At 52.6% G+C, this 16,987-nt stretch overlaps 1 protein-coding gene across 1 annotated transcript in view; it reads right to left on the reverse strand.

The window, feature by feature from the left end:
* Positions 1–1,685: 1,685 nt before the first annotated feature.
* Positions 1,686–16,987, reverse strand: part of LOC134340333 (peptidyl-prolyl cis-trans isomerase FKBP10-like) — a 197,102-nt gene continuing 181,800 nt past the window's right edge. The window contains exon 10 of the mRNA XM_063037447.1: positions 1,686–3,163. Coding sequence (XP_062893517.1) covers positions 2,975–3,163 — 189 coding nt within the window. The 3' untranslated portion in view covers positions 1,686–2,974. The remainder of the gene's footprint in view (positions 3,164–16,987) is intronic.

Raw genomic sequence — 16,987 nt, forward strand, 5'->3', positions numbered from 1 at the left:
CGATCAGTCAACGTTTCGGGCCGGAACCCTTCGTCAGGACTGTAGGGGGAAGGGGCAGAGGCCCTGTAAAGAAGGTGGGGAGAGGGTGGGAAGGAGAAGGCTGGTGGGTATCAGGTGAAAAACCAGTAAGGGGAAAGATAAATGGGTGAGGGAGGGGAAGCAGGGAGGTGATAGGCAGGAAAGGTGAAGAAGGAATAGGGGAAAACACAATGGGTAGGAGAAGGAGGCGGAACCGTGAGGGAGGTGATAGGCAGCTGGGGGAGGGGGCAGAGTGAAACTGGGATGGGGGAAGGGAATTACCGGAAGTTGATTACCAGCAGTAGAGGAGGCCATGTATGGATATACCCATTGGCTTCCCACTCCCATTCGGATATGTCCATACATGGCCTCCTCTACTGCCATGATGAGGCTAAACTCAGGTTGGAGGAGCAACACCTCATATACCGTCTAGGTAGTCTCCAGCCCCTTGGTATGAACATAGAATTCTCCAACTTCCGGTAATTCCCTCCCCCTCCCTTCCCCTATCCCTATTTCACTCTGCCCCCTCCCCCAGCTGCCTATCACCTCCCTCATGTTTCCACCTCCTTCTACTACCCATTGTGTTTTCCCCTATTCCTCCTTCACCTTTCCTGCCTCCCCTCCCCCACCCCTTTATCTTTCCCCTTACTGAGTTTTTCCACCTGGAACCTACCAGCCTCCTCCTTCCCACCCTCCCCTCACCTTCTTTATAGGGCCTCTGCCCCTTCCCTCTTCAGTCCTGATGAAGGGTTCTGGCCCGAAACGTTGACTGATCGTTTCCACGGATGCTGCCTGACCTGCTGAGTTCCTCCAGCGTGTTGTGAGTGTTGCTTTGACCCCAGTACCATCACGGAAGGACGTCCCTTCGGACCGGAGCGGAGGAAGAATTTATCTCGGCAGAGGGTGGTGAGTCTGCCGGAGTCCATTGACATGGACGGCGTTTGGAGTAACGTGAGCAGTTTTGGCTCCCCGCCCCCCCCCCCTCAATCGGGCTGGCACTGGCGAGAGTTCGGGAAGAGGAGGCATTTCTGCGGCCAGAAGGTGGGTGGTGAGAGTCGGTTGGAATCCATGGCCACGGACGGCTGTAGAGCCCAGGTGGCTGGGGGTACTTGATTCAGGGTTACGGGGAGAACGGGGTTAAATCAGCCCCTTTGTTTCATCAGCCAGAGCATTCGTGCCTGCACTCAAGTCCTCGGGTGAGAGGGAGTTTCTTCAGCGAGTCAGTAAGCGGGATCCGTTGCCGCGGACGGCGGTCGGGGGGGCTGAGGGATCGGGTGCACTTAGAGCGGAGGTCGGTCGGTTCACGGTGAGTCAGGGCGTCAAAGGTTACGGGGCTGAGAGGGATAGTCAATCGGCCGTCAGACTCGGCGGGCTGAACGGCCCTAATTCTGCTCCTGTGCCTCGTGGTCGATCAGGTCACTGCGGTGGGCCAGAGCAGGGCTTAGCAGGTCAAGATGCGAGAGAGGTCAAGTGTAGTTTCGCCACACGGCGGACAATTGACTGCCCGGTTGGTGGGTTAATTAGTCATTGTAAACTGTCCCGTGATTAAGTGAGCTGTTAAACGGATGGTTGAACCAGACGGGCCTGTGCTCTAAACTAAATTACTGAATGAATTCATGAATACGGTGCATTGTGAGATCCAACTATTCAGTCCAAAGCCACCTAATTTTTTTTTTACTAAGAAACCATTTTTATTTAAACTTTCTCAAACAACCGGGAGTTCTCCAACGCACGTCCTTGCTACATACACAGTGCTAACCCCTCACTACAAAGCAGCGGCCGCTTCTTCCAAAGAAACCTCGGGGGAACACGAAATCCACACACACACACACACACACACACACACACACACACACACACACACACACGGACCAAAGCAAGACGAAGCCAAGGGGAAGGAGCACAGGGAATGTCGCGGGCGGGGAGTTACGGGGCGGGGGGCGGCGGGGGTCAGATTGTACGGGTCAGGACTATATTCTCTGGAGCGTAGGAGAATGCGGGGCGGGGGGAGAGATTTGACAGGTAGACAAAATTATGAGGGGTCGTGGTGGTGGCTATCCCTCGCGGTCGGGGATAATGGTCTTGGTTCTGTTGATCTACTTAATGGGCTCTCAGGTATTATGAGGGGTATAGATGGGGTAAATGGAAAGCAGGCATTTCTCCCCCCACTGAGGTCGGGTGAGGCAAGAACTGGAGGTCATGGGCTAAGGGTGAAAGGTGAAATGCTCTAAGGGGAACAAGAGGGGGACCTTCTTGACTCAAGAGGGCGGCGAGGGTGTGGAACCAGCTGCCAGCACGAGTTGGTGGATGCTGGGTCAACTACCAACGTTTAGGAGAAGTCTGGATAGGTACATGGAGGGTAGGGAGGGTTGCGTGGTCCCATTGAGAGTCGAAGGGTCAAAGCAGAACAGCAGTTCGGCACAGACTAGACGGGCTGAAGGGCCTGTTTGTGGGCTGTACTTCAAGGAGCCAGTTCGGGCGGTGGGTGCTTCAGAAATGGGAGGGGGCTCAGGCCAAGACCGGCCACTCTGTCCACGTTGACACATCCCTCGGCTGCAGGCCTCCTGAGACCACCAGGCGCCAGGTCGCTCGATTCGGCTCCTGGGGACTTCAAACCCCACTCCCTGCTCAAACCCCCGACTTAAAAACAAAAACTAAAAATAAAAAAAAAAAGACGGGGTCGACCGTTAAGCATTTCAGCTGCCCTCACCCTCTGGCCGGTCGCGGTGCAGGAGAACCAGGAAATTCAGGGCGCAAGGCCCGAGCTTCTGGAGGATCGATGTTTCGCTCAGCTGCGTACGTTCGAAAGACGATGAACTTGGAACTCGGAAAGGCAAAGGAAGGCGGACAGAATCCGACTGAAGCAGCAGATCGGAGTAGGGGAGACCAGTTCCAACCAGTGCACTGCTCGCAGGCTACCTGCGGCGGGGAGCGAGGGGGAGGGAGGGGGTGTTCTTCAAAGTTCGTCCTTCACACGGCGCTCAGAGTCCTCCTCCGACTTCAGTTTCAGCTCGTCGGCGGTGATCTTGCCGTCCTTGTTGCGGTCCTGGTTGCCGAACATGTCCCGTATCAGCTTGTCGGGCTCCTCGGTCGGCGAGAGGCGACCTTTGCCCTGCTCGACCTGCGCCACGATGTAACTGGAAAACTGCCCAAAAAGAGATAAACGTCACATCAGATGCAAGTCCACGTGCAGGGCGTCTCTCTCTCTCACTGCCTCCGTGGAATGGCTGCCTTGAGCGATAAGATACAGGAACAGAATAATAGGCTATTTCGCCCATCGAGTCTGCTCCGCCATTTCATCATGGCTGATCCATTTTCCCACTCTGCCTCCAGTCTCCTGCCGTCTCCCCGTAATTTTTCACTCTCTAACCAATCAAGAACCTATCAACCTACGCCTTAAATGTACCCAGTGATGTGGCCTTCACTTCTGCCTGGGGCAATGAATTCCACAAATTTACCTCTGTCTGGCTGAAGAAATTCATCCTCATCTCTATTCGAAATGGATATCCCTCTGAGGCTGTGCCCTCTGGTCCTAGACCCCCCCAACTATAGGAAACATCCTCTCCACATCCACTCTATCTATGTCCTCTGGTCCGAGACTCCCCCACTATAGGAAACATCCTCTCCACATCCACTCTATCTGTGTCCTCCGGTCCTAGACTCCCCTACTATAGGAAAAATCCTCTCTACATCCACTCTATCCGTGCCCTCTGGTCCTAGACTCCCCCCACTACAGGAAACATCCTCTCCACGTCCACTCTATCTGTGTCCTCTAGTCCTAGACTCCCCCACTATCGGAAATTCCCTCCACACATCCACTCTATCTGTGCCCTCTGGTCCTAGACTACCCCACTACAGGAAACATCCTCCCCACATCCACTCTATCTGTGTCCTCTGGTCCTAGACTCCCCCACCATAGGAAACATCCTCTCCACATCCACTCTATCTGTGTCCTCTGGTCCTAGACTCCCCCACTATAGGAAACATCCTCTCCACATCCACTCTATCTGTGTCCTCTGGTCCTAGACTCCCCCCACTGTAAGAAACATCCTCTCCACATCCACTCTATCTGTGTCCTCCGGTCCGAGACTCCCCCACTATAGGAAACATCCTCTCCACATCCACTCTATCTGTGACCTCTGGTCCGAGACTTCCCCACTATAGGAAACATCCTCTCCACATCCACTCTATCTGTGTCCTCTGGTCCTAGACTCCCCCACTATAGGAAACATCCTCTCCACGTCCAGTCTATCTGTGTCCTCTGGTCTGAGACTCCCCCACTATAGGAAACATCATCTACACATCCACTCTATCTGTGCCCTCTGATCCTAGACTCCCTCATGATAGCAAATATCCTCTCCACATCCATTCTATCTGGGCCCTCTGGTCCTAGACTCCCCACTATAGGAAACATCCTCTCCACATCCACTCTATCTGTGTCCTCTGGTCCTAGACTCCCCCACTATAGGAAAAATCCTCTCCACGTCCAGTCTATCTGTGTCCTCTGGTCTGAGACTCCCCCACTATAGGAAACATCCTCTCTGCATCCACTCTATCTGTGTCCTCTGGTCCTAGACTCCCCCACCATGGGAAACGTCCTCTCTGCATCCACTCTATCTGTGCCCTCTGGTCCTAGACTCCCCCACCGTGGGAAACATCCTCTCCGCATCCACTCTATCTGTGCCCTCTGGTCCTAGACTCCCCCACTATAGGAAACATCCTCTCCACGTCCACTCTATCAGTGTCCTCTAGTCCTAGACTCCCCCACTATGGGAAATTCCCTCCCCACATCCACTCTATCTGTGCCCTCTGGTCCTAGACTACCCCACTACAGGAAACATCCTCCCCACATCCACTCTATCTGTGTCCTCTGGTCCTAGACTCCCCCACCATAGGAAACATCCTCTCCACATCCACTCTATCTGTGTCCTCTAGTCCTAGACTCCCCCCACTATAGGAAATATCCTCTCCACATCCACTCTATCCGGGCCCTCTGGTCCTAGACTCCCCCACCATGGGAAACATCCTCTCCACATCCACTCTATCTGTGCTCTCTGGTCCTAGACTCCCCCCACTATAGGAAACATCCTCTCTGCATCCACTCTATCTGTGTCCTCTGGTCCTAGACTCCCCCACTATAGGAAACATCCTCTCCACGTCCAGTCTATCTGTGTCGTCTGGTCTGAGACTCCCCCACTACAGGAAACATCCTCTCCACATCCACTCTATCTGTGCCCTCTGGTCCTAGACTCCCTCAGGATAGCAAATATCCTCTCCACATCCATTCTATCTGTGCCCTCTGGTCCCAGACTCCCCACTATAGGAAACATCCTCTCCACATCCACTCTATCTGTGTCCTCTGGTCCTAGACTCCCCCCACTACAGGAAACATCCTCTCCACGTCCACTCTATCTGAGTCCTCTAGTCCTAGACTCCCCCACTATGGGAAATTCCCTCCACACATCCACTCTATCTGTGCCCTCCGGTCCTAGACTATCCCACTACAGGAAACATCCTCCCCACATCCACTCTATCTGTGTCCTCTGGTCCTAGACTCCCCCACCATAGGAAACATCCTCTCCACATCCACTCTATCTGTGTCCTCTGGTCCTAGACTCCCCCACTATAGGAAACATCCTCTCCACATCCACTCTATCTGTGTCCTCTGGTCCTAGACTCCCCCCACTGTAAGAAACATCCTCTCCACATCCACTCTATCTGTGTCCTCTGGTCCGAGACTCCCCCACTATAGGAAACATCCTCTCCACATCCACTCTATCTGTGACCTCTGCTCCGAGACTTCCCCACTCTAGGAAACATCCTCTCCACATCCACTCTATCTGTGTCCTCTGGTCCTAGACTCCCCCACTATAGGAAACATCCTCTCCACGTCCAGTCTATCTGTGTCCTCTGGTCTGAGACTCCCCCACTATAGGAAACATCCTCTCCACATCCACTCTATCTGTGCCCTCTGGTCCTAGACTCCCCCATGATAGCAAATATCCTCTCCACATCCATTCTATCTGTGCCCTCTGGTCCTAGACTCCCCACTATAGGAAACATCCTCTCCACATCCACTCTATCTGTGTCCTCTGGTCCTAGACTCCCCCCACTATAGGAAACATCCTCTACACATCTATTCTATCTGTGCTCTCTGCTCCGAGACTCCCCCCACTGTAGGAAACATCCTCTCTGCATCCACTCTATCTGTGTCCTCTGGTCCTAGACTCCCCCACCGTGGGAAACATCCTCTCCGCATCCACTCTATCTGTGCCCTCTGGTCCTAGACTCCCCCACTATAGGAAACATCCTCTCCACGTCCACTCTATCTGTGTCCTCTAGTCCTAGTCTCCCCCACTATGGGAAATTCCCTCCCCACATCCACTCTATCTGTGCCCTCTGGTCCTAGACTACCCCACTACAGGAAACATCCTCCCCACATCCACTCTATCTGTGTCCTCTGGTCCTAGACTCCCACACCATAGGAAACATCCTCTACACATCCACTCTATCTGTGTCCTCTGGTCCTAGAATCCCCCACTATAGGAAACATCCTCTCCACATCCACTCTATCTGTGTCCTCTGGTCCTAGACTCCCCCCACTGTAAGAAACATCCTCTCCACGTCCAGTCTATCTGTGTCCTCTGGTCTGAGACTCCCCCACTATAGGAAATATCATCTCCACATCCACTCTATCTGTGCCCTCTGATCCTAGACTCCCTCATGATAGCAAATATCCTCTCCACATCCATTCTATCTGTGCCCTCTGGTCCTAGACTCCCCACTATAGGAAATATCCTCTCCACATCTATTCTATCTGTGCTCTCTGGTCCTAGACTCCCCCCACTATAGGAAACATCCTCTCTGCATCCACTCTATCTGTGTCCTCTGGTCCTAGACTCCCCCACCATGGGAAACGTCCTCTCTGCATCCACTCTATCTGTGCCCTCTGGTCCTAGACTCCCCCACCGTGGGAAACATCCTCTCCGCATCCACTCTATCTGTGCCCTCTGGTCCTAGACTCCCCCACTATAGGAAACATCCTCTCCACGTCCACTCTATCTGTGTCCTCTGGTCCTAGACTCCCCCCACTGTAAGAAACATCCTCTCCACATCCACTCTATCTGTGTCCTCCGGTCCGAGACTCCCCCACTATAGGAAACATCCTCTCCACATCCACTCTATCTGTGACCTCTGGTCCGAGACTTCCCCACTATAGGAAACATCCTCTCCACATCCACTCTATCTGTGTCCTCTGGTCCTAGACTCCCCCACTATAGGAAACATCCTCTCCACGTCCAGTCTATCTGTGTCCTCTGGTCTGAGACTCCCCCACTATAGGAAACATCATCTACACATCCACTCTATCTGTGCCCTCTGATCCTAGACTCCCTCATGATAGCAAATATCCTCTCCACATCCATTCTATCTGGGACCTCTGGGCCTAGACTCCCCACTATAGGAAACATCCTCTCCACATCCACTCTATCTGTGTCCTCTGGTCCTAGACTCCCCCACTATAGGAAAAATCCTCTCCACGTCCAGTCTATCTGTGTCCTCTGGTCTGAGACTCCCCCACTATAGGAAACATCCTCTCTGCATCCACTCTATCTGTGTCCTCTGGTCCTAGACGCCCCCACCATGGGAAACGTCCTCTCTGCATCCACTCTATCTGTGCCCTCTGGTCCTAGACTCCCCCACCGTGGGAAACATCCTCTCCGCATCCACTCTATCTGTGCCCTCTGGTCCTAGACTCCCCCACTATAGGAAACATCCTCTCCACGTCCACTCTATCAGTGTCCTCTAGTCCTAGACTCCCCCACTATGGGAAATTCCCTCCCCACATCCACTCTATCTGTGCCCTCTGGTCCTAGACTACCCCACTACAGGAAACATCCTCCCCACATCCACTCTATCTGTGTCCTCTGGTCCTAGACTCCCCCACCATAGGAAACATCCTCTCCACATCCACTCTATCTGTGTCCTCTAGTCCTAGACTCCCCCCACTATAGGAAATATCCTCTCCACATCCACTCTATCCGGGCCCTCTGGTCCTAGACTCCCCCACCATGGGAAACATCCTCTCCACATCCACTCTATCTGTGCTCTCTGGTCCTAGACTCCCCCCACTATAGGAAACATCCTCTCTGCATCCACTCTATCTGTGTCCTCTGGTCCTAGACTCCCCCACTATAGGAAACATCCTCTCCACGTCCAGTCTATCTGTGTCGTCTGGTCTGAGACTCCCCCACTACAGGAAACATCCTCTCCACATCCACTCTATCTGTGCCCTCTGGTCCTAGACTCCCTCAGGATAGCAAATATCCTCTCCACATCCATTCTATCTGTGCCCTCTGGTCCCAGACTCCCCACTATAGGAAACATCCTCTCCACATCCACTCTATCTGTGTCCTCTGGTCCTAGACTCCCCCCACTACAGGAAACATCCTCTCCACGTCCACTCTATCTGAGTCCTCTAGTCCTAGACTCCCCCACTATGGGAAATTCCCTCCACACATCCACTCTATCTGTGCCCTCCGGTCCTAGACTATCCCACTACAGGAAACATCCTCCCCACATCCACTCTATCTGTGTCCTCTGGTCCTAGACTCCCCCACCATAGGAAACATCCTCTCCACATCCACTCTATCTGTGTCCTCTGGTCCTAGACTCCCCCACTATAGGAAACATCCTCTCCACATCCACTCTATCTGTGTCCTCTGGTCCTAGACTCCCCCCACTGTAAGAAACATCCTCTCCACATCCACTCTATCTGTGTCCTCTGGTCCGAGACTCCCCCACTATAGGAAACATCCTCTCCACATCCACTCTATCTGTGACCTCTGCTCCGAGACTTCCCCACTATAGGAAACATCCTCTCCACATCCACTCTATCTGTGTCCTCTGGTCCTAGACTCCCCCACTATAGGAAACATCCTCTCCACGTCCAGTCTATCTGTGTCCTCTGGTCTGAGACTCCCCCACTATAGGAAACATCCTCTCCACATCCACTCTATCTGTGCCCTCTGGTCCTAGACTCCCCCATGATAGCAAATATCCTCTCCACATCCATTCTATCTGTGCCCTCTGGTCCTAGACTCCCCACTATAGGAAACATCCTCTCCACATCCACTCTATCTGTGTCCTCTGGTCCTAGACTCCCCCCACTATAGGAAACATCCTCTCCACATCTATTCTATCTGTGCTCTCTGCTCCGAGACTCCCCCCACTGTAGGAAACATCCTCTCTGCATCCACTCTATCTGTGTCCTCTGGTCCTAGACTCCCCCACCGTGGGAAACATCCTCTCCGCATCCACTCTATCTGTGCCCTCTGGTCCTAGACTCCCCCACTATAGGAAACATATCCTCTCCACGTCCACTCTATCTGTGTCCTCTAGTCCTAGTCTCCCCCACTATGGGAAATTCCCTCCCCACATCCACTCTATCTGTGCCCTCTGGTCCTAGACTACCCCACTACAGGAAACATCCTCCCCACATCCACTCTATCTGTGTCCTCTGGTCCTAGACTCCCACACCATAGGAAACATCCTCTACACATCCACTCTATCTGTGTCCTCTGGTCCTAGACTCCCCCACTATAGGAAACATCCTCTCCACATCCACTCTATCTGTGTCCTCTGGTCCTAGACTCCCCCCACTGTAAGAAACATCCTCTCCACGTCCAGTCTATCTGTGTCCTCTGGTCTGAGACTCCCCCACTATAGGAAACATCATCTCCACATCCACTCTATCTGTGCCCTCTGATCCTAGACTCCCTCATGATAGCAAATATCCTCTCCACATCCATTCTATCTGTGCCCTCTGGTCCTAGACTCCCCACTATAGGAAATATCCTCTCCACATCTATTCTATCTGTGACCTCTGGTCCGAGACTTCCCCACTATAGGAAACATCCTCTCCACATCCACTCTATCTGTGTCCTCTGGTCCTAGACTCCCCCACTATAGGAAACATCCTCTCCACGTCCAGTCTATCTGTGTCCTCTGGTCTGAGACTCCCCCACTATAGGAAACATCATCTACACATCCACTCTATCTGTGCCCTCTGATCCTAGACTCCCTCATGATAGCAAATATCCTCTCCACATCCATTCTATCTGGGCCCTCTGGTCCTAGACTCCCCACTATAGGAAACATCCTCTCCACATCCACTCTATCTGTGTCCTCTGGTCCTAGACTCCCCCACTATAGGAAAAATCCTCTCCACGTCCAGTCTATCTGTGTCCTCTGGTCTGAGACTCCCCCACTATAGGAAACATCCTCTCTGCATCCACTCTATCTGTGTCCTCTGGTCCTAGACTCCCCCACCATGGGAAACGTCCTCTCTGCATCCACTCTATCTGTGCCCTCTGGTCCTAGACTCCCCCACCGTGGGAAACATCCTCTCCGCATCCACTCTATCTGTGCCCTCTGGTCCTAGACTCCCCCACTATAGGAAACATCCTCTCCACGTCCACTCTATCAGTGTCCTCTAGTCCTAGACTCCCCCACTATGGGAAATTCCCTCCCCACATCCACTCTATCTGTGCCCTCTGGTCCTAGACTACCCCACTACAGGAAACATCCTCCCCACATCCACTCTATCTGTGTCCTCTGGTCCTAGACTCCCCCACCATAGGAAACATCCTCTCCACATCCACTCTATCTGTGTCCTCTAGTCCTAGACTCCCCCCACTATAGGAAATATCCTCTCCACATCCACTCTATCCGGGCCCTCTGGTCCTAGACTCCCCCACCATGGGAAACATCCTCTCCACATCCACTCTATCTGTGCTCTCTGGTCCTAGACTCCCCCCACTATAGGAAACATCCTCTCTGCATCCACTCTATCTGTGTCCTCTGGTCCTAGACTCCCCCACTATAGGAAACATCCTCTCCACGTCCAGTCTATCTGTGTCGTCTGGTCTGAGACTCCCCCACTACAGGAAACATCCTCTCCACATCCACTCTATCTGTGCCCTCTGGTCCTAGACTCCCTCAGGATAGCAAATATCCTCTCCACATCCATTCTATCTGTGCCCTCTGGTCCCAGACTCCCCACTATAGGAAACATCCTCTCCACATCCACTCTATCTGTGTCCTCTGGTCCTAGACTCCCCCCACTACAGGAAACATCCTCTCCACGTCCACTCTATCTGAGTCCTCTAGTCCTAGACTCCCCCACTATGGGAAATTCCCTCCACACATCCACTCTATCTGTGCCCTCCGGTCCTAGACTATCCCACTACAGGAAACATCCTCCCCACATCCACTCTATCTGTGTCCTCTGGTCCTAGACTCCCCCACCATAGGAAACATCCTCTCCACATCCACTCTATCTGTGTCCTCTGGTCCTAGACTCCCCCACTATAGGAAACATCCTCTCCACATCCACTCTATCTGTGTCCTCTGGTCCTAGACTCCCCCCACTGTAAGAAACATCCTCTCCACATCCACTCTATCTGTGTCCTCTGGTCCGAGACTCCCCCACTATAGGAAACATCCTCTCCACATCCACTCTATCTGTGACCTCTGCTCCGAGACTTCCCCACTATAGGAAACATCCTCTCCACATCCACTCTATCTGTGTCCTCTGGTCCTAGACTCCCCCACTATAGGAAACATCCTCTCCACGTCCAGTCTATCTGTGTCCTCTGGTCTGAGACTCCCCCACTATAGGAAACATCCTCTCCACATCCACTCTATCTGTGCCCTCTGGTCCTAGACTCCCCCATGATAGCAAATATCCTCTCCACATCCATTCTATCTGTGCCCTCTGGTCCTAGACTCCCCACTATAGGAAACATCCTCTCCACATCCACTCTATCTGTGTCCTCTGGTCCTAGACTCCCCCCACTATAGGAAACATCCTCTCCACATCTATTCTATCAGTGCTCTCTGCTCCGAGACTCCCCCCACTGTAGGAAACATCCTCTCTGCATCCACTCTATCTGTGTCCTCTAGTCCTAGACTCCCCCCACTATAGGAAATATCCTCTCCACATCCACTCTATCCGGGCCCTCTGGTCCTAGACTCCCCCACCATGGGAAACATCCTCTCCACATCCACTCTATCTGTGCTCTCTGGTCCTAGACTCCCCCCACTATAGGAAACATCCTCTCTGCATCCACTCTATCTGTGTCCTCTGGTCCTAGACTCCCCCACTATAGGAAACATCCTCTCCACGTCCAGTCTATCTGTGTCCTCTGGTCTGAGACTCCCCCACTACAGGAAACATCCTCTCCACATCCACTCTATCTGTGCCCTCTGGTCCTAGACTCCCTCAGGATAGCAAATATCCTCTCCACATCCATTCTATCTGTGCCCTCTGGTCCCAGACTCCCCACTATAGGAAACATCCTCTCCACATCCACTCTATCTGTGTCCTCTGGTCCTAGACTCCCCCCACTACAGGAAACATCCTCTCCACGTCCACTCTATCTGAGTCCTCTAGTCCTAGACTCCCCCACTATGGGAAATTCCCTCCACACATCCACTCTATCTGTGCCCTCCGGTCCTAGACTATCCCACTACAGGAAACATCCTCCCCACATCCACTCTATCTGTGTCCTCTGGTCCTAGACTCCCCCACCATAGGAAACATCCTCTCCACATCCACTCTATCTGTGTCCTCTGGTCCTAGACTCCCCCACTATAGGAAACATCCTCTCCACATCCACTCTATCTGTGTCCTCTGGTCCTAGACTCCCCCCACTGTAAGAAACATCCTCTCCACATCCACTCTATCTGTGTCCTCTGGTCCGAGACTCCCCCACTATAGGAAACATCCTCTCCACATCCACTCTATCTGTGACCTCTGCTCCGAGACTTCCCCACTCTAGGAAACATCCTCTCCACATCCACTCTATCTGTGTCCTCTGGTCCTAGACTCCCCCACTATAGGAAACATCCTCTCCACGTCCAGTCTATCTGTGTCCTCTGGTCTGAGACTCCCCCACTATAGGAAACATCCTCTCCACATCCACTCTATCTGTGCCCTCTGGTCCTAGACTCCCCCATGATAGCAAATATCCTCTCCACATCCATTCTATCTGTGCCCTCTGGTCCTAGACTCCCCACTATAGGAAACATCCTCTCCACATCCACTCTATCTGTGTCCTCTGGTCCTAGACTCCCCCCACTATAGGAAACATCCTCTACACATCTATTCTATCTGTGCTCTCTGCTCCGAGACTCCCCCCACTGTAGGAAACATCCTCTCTGCATCCACTCTATCTGTGTCCTCTGGTCCTAGACTCCCCCACCGTGGGAAACATCCTCTCCGCATCCACTCTATCTGTGCCCTCTGGTCCTAGACTCCCCCACTATAGGAAACATCCTCTCCACGTCCACTCTATCTGTGTCCTCTAGTCCTAGTCTCCCCCACTATGGGAAATTCCCTCCCCACATCCACTCTATCTGTGCCCTCTGGTCCTAGACTACCCCACTACAGGAAACATCCTCCCCACATCCACTCTATCTGTGTCCTCTGGTCCTAGACTCCCACACCATAGGAAACATCCTCTACACATCCACTCTATCTGTGTCCTCTGGTCCTAGAATCCCCCACTATAGGAAACATCCTCTCCACATCCACTCTATCTGTGTCCTCTGGTCCTAGACTCCCCCCACTGTAAGAAACATCCTCTCCACGTCCAGTCTATCTGTGTCCTCTGGTCTGAGACTCCCCCACTATAGGAAATATCATCTCCACATCCACTCTATCTGTGCCCTCTGATCCTAGACTCCCTCATGATAGCAAATATCCTCTCCACATCCATTCTATCTGTGCCCTCTGGTCCTAGACTCCCCACTATAGGAAATATCCTCTCCACATCTATTCTATCTGTGCTCTCTGGTCCTAGACTCCCCCCACTATAGGAAACATCCTCTCTGCATCCACTCTATCTGTGTCCTCTGGTCCTAGACTCCCCCACCATGGGAAACGTCCTCTCTGCATCCACTCTATCTGTGCCCTCTGGTCCTAGACTCCCCCACCGTGGGAAACATCCTCTCCGCATCCACTCTATCTGTGTCCTCTGGTCCTAGACTCCCCCACTATAGGAAACATCCTCTCCACATCCACTCTATCTGTGTCCTCTGGTCCTAGACTCCCCCCACTGTAAGAAACATCCTCTCCACATCCACTCTATCTGTGTCCTCTGGTCCTAGACTCCCCCACTATAGGAAACATCCTCTCCACATCCACTCTATCTGTGACCTCTGGTCCGAGACTTCCCCACTATAGGAAACATCCTCTCCACATCCACTCTATCTGTGTCCTCTGGTCCTAGACTCCCCCACTATAGGAAACATCCTCTCCACGTCCAGTCTATCTGTGTCCTCTGGTCTGAGACTCCCCCACTATAGGAAACATCCTCTCCACATCCACTCTATCTGTGCCCTCTGGTCCTAGACTCCCTCAGGATAGCAAATATCCTCTCCACATCCATTCTATCTGTGCCCTCTGGTCCTAGACTCCCCACTATAGGAAACATCCTCTCCACATCCACTCTATCTGTGTCCTCTGGTCCTAGACTCCCCCACTATAGGAAACATCCTCTCCACGTCCAGTCTATCTGTGTCCTCTGGTCTGAGACTCCCCCCACTATAGGAAACATCCTCTCTGCATCCACTCTATCTGTGTCCTCTGGTCCTAGACTCCCCCACCATGCGAAACGTCCTCTCTGCATCCACTCTATCTGTACCCTCTGGTCCTAGACTCCCCCACCGTGGGAAACATTCTCTCCGCATCCACTCTATCTGTGCCCACTGGTCCTAGACTCCCCCACTATAGGAAACATCCTCTCCACGTCCACTCTATCTGTGTCCTCTAGTCCTAGACTCCCCCACTATGGGAAATTCCCTCCCCACATCCACTCTATCTGTGCCCTCTGGTCCTAGACTACCCCACTACAGGAAACATCCTCCCCACATCCACTCTATCTGTGTCCTCTGGTCCTAGACTCCCCCACCATAGGAAACATCCTCTCCACATCCACTCTATCTGTGTCCTCTAGTCCTAGACTCCCCCCACTATAGGAAATATCCTCTCCACATCCACTCTATCCGGGCCCTCTGGTCCTAGACTCCCCCACCATGGGAAACATCCTCTCCACATCCACTCTATCTGTGCTCTCTGGTCCTAGACTCCCCCCACTATAGGAAACATCCTCTCTGCATCCACTCTATCTGTGTCCTCTGGTCCTAGACTCCCCCACTATAGGAAACATCCTCTCCACGTCCAGTCTATCTGTGTCGTCTGGTCTGAGACTCCCCCACTACAGGAAACATCCTCTCCACATCCACTCTATCTGTGCCCTCTGGTCCTAGACTCCCTCAGGATAGCAAATATCCTCTCCACATCCATTCTATCTGTGCCCTCTGGTCCCAGACTCCCCACTATAGGAAACATCCTCTCCACATCCACTCTATCTGTGTCCTCTGGTCCTAGACTCCCCCCACTACAGGAAACATCCTCTCCACGTCCACTCTATCTGAGTCCTCTAGTCCTAGACTCCCCCACTATGGGAAATTCCCTCCACACATCCACTCTATCTGTGCCCTCCGGTCCTAGACTATCCCACTACAGGAAACATCCTCCCCACATCCACTCTATCTGTGTCCTCTGGTCCTAGACTCCCCCACCATAGGAAACATCCTCTCCACATCCACTCTATCTGTGTCCTCTGGTCCTAGACTCCCCCACTATAGGAAACATCCTCTCCACATCCACTCTATCTGTGTCCTCTGGTCCTAGACTCCCCCCACTGTAAGAAACATCCTCTCCACATCCACTCTATCTGTGTCCTCTGGTCCGAGACTCCCCCACTATAGGAAACATCCTCTCCACATCCACTCTATCTGTGACCTCTGCTCCGAGACTTCCCCACTATAGGAAACATCCTCTCCACATCCACTCTATCTGTGTCCTCTGGTCCTAGACTCCCCCACTATAGGAAACATCCTCTCCACGTCCAGTCTATCTGTGTCCTCTGGTCTGAGACTCCCCCACTATAGGAAACATCCTCTCCACATCCACTCTATCTGTGCCCTCTGGTCCTAGACTCCCCCATGATAGCAAATATCCTCTCCACATCCATTCTATCTGTGCCCTCTGGTCCTAGACTCCCCACTATAGGAAACATCCTCTCCACATCCACTCTATCTGTGTCCTCTGGTCCTAGACTCCCCCCACTATAGGAAACATCCTCTCCACATCTATTCTATCTGTGCTCTCTGCTCCGAGACTCCCCCCACTGTAGGAAACATCCTCTCTGCATCCACTCTATCTGTGTCCTCTGGTCCTAGACTCCCCCACCGTGGGAAACATCCTCTCCGCATCCACTCTATCTGTGCCCTCTGGTCCTAGACTCCCCCACTATAGGAAACATCCTCTCCACGTCCACTCTATCTGTGTCCTCTAGTCCTAGTCTCCCCCACTATGGGAAATTCCCTCCCCACATCCACTCTATCTGTGCCCTCTGGTCCTAGACTACCCCACTACAGGAAACATCCTCCACACATCCACTCTATCTGTGTCCTCTGGTCCTAGACTCCCACACCATAGGAAACATCCTCTACACATCCACTCTATCTGTGTCCTCTGGTCCTAGACTCCCCCACTACAGGAAACATCCTCTCCACATCCACTCTATCTGTGTCCTCTGATCCTAGACTCCCCCCACTGTAAGAAACATCCTCTCCACGTCCAGTCTATCTGTGTCCTCTGGTCTGAGACTCCCCCAGTATAGGAAACATCATCTCCACATCCACTCTATCTGTGCCCTCTGATCCTAGACTCCCTCATGATAGCAAATATCCTCTCCACATCCATTCTATCTGTGCCCTCTGGTCCTAGACTCCCCACTATAGGAAATATCCTCTCCACATCTATTCTATCTGTGCTCTCTGGTCCTAGACTCCCCCACTATAGGAAACATCCTCTCCACATCCACTCTATCTGTGT

This window comes from Mobula hypostoma, chromosome X1 (genome assembly GCF_963921235.1).
Source record: "Mobula hypostoma chromosome X1, sMobHyp1.1, whole genome shotgun sequence".
NCBI classification, from domain to species: Eukaryota; Metazoa; Chordata; class Chondrichthyes; order Myliobatiformes; family Myliobatidae; genus Mobula; species Mobula hypostoma.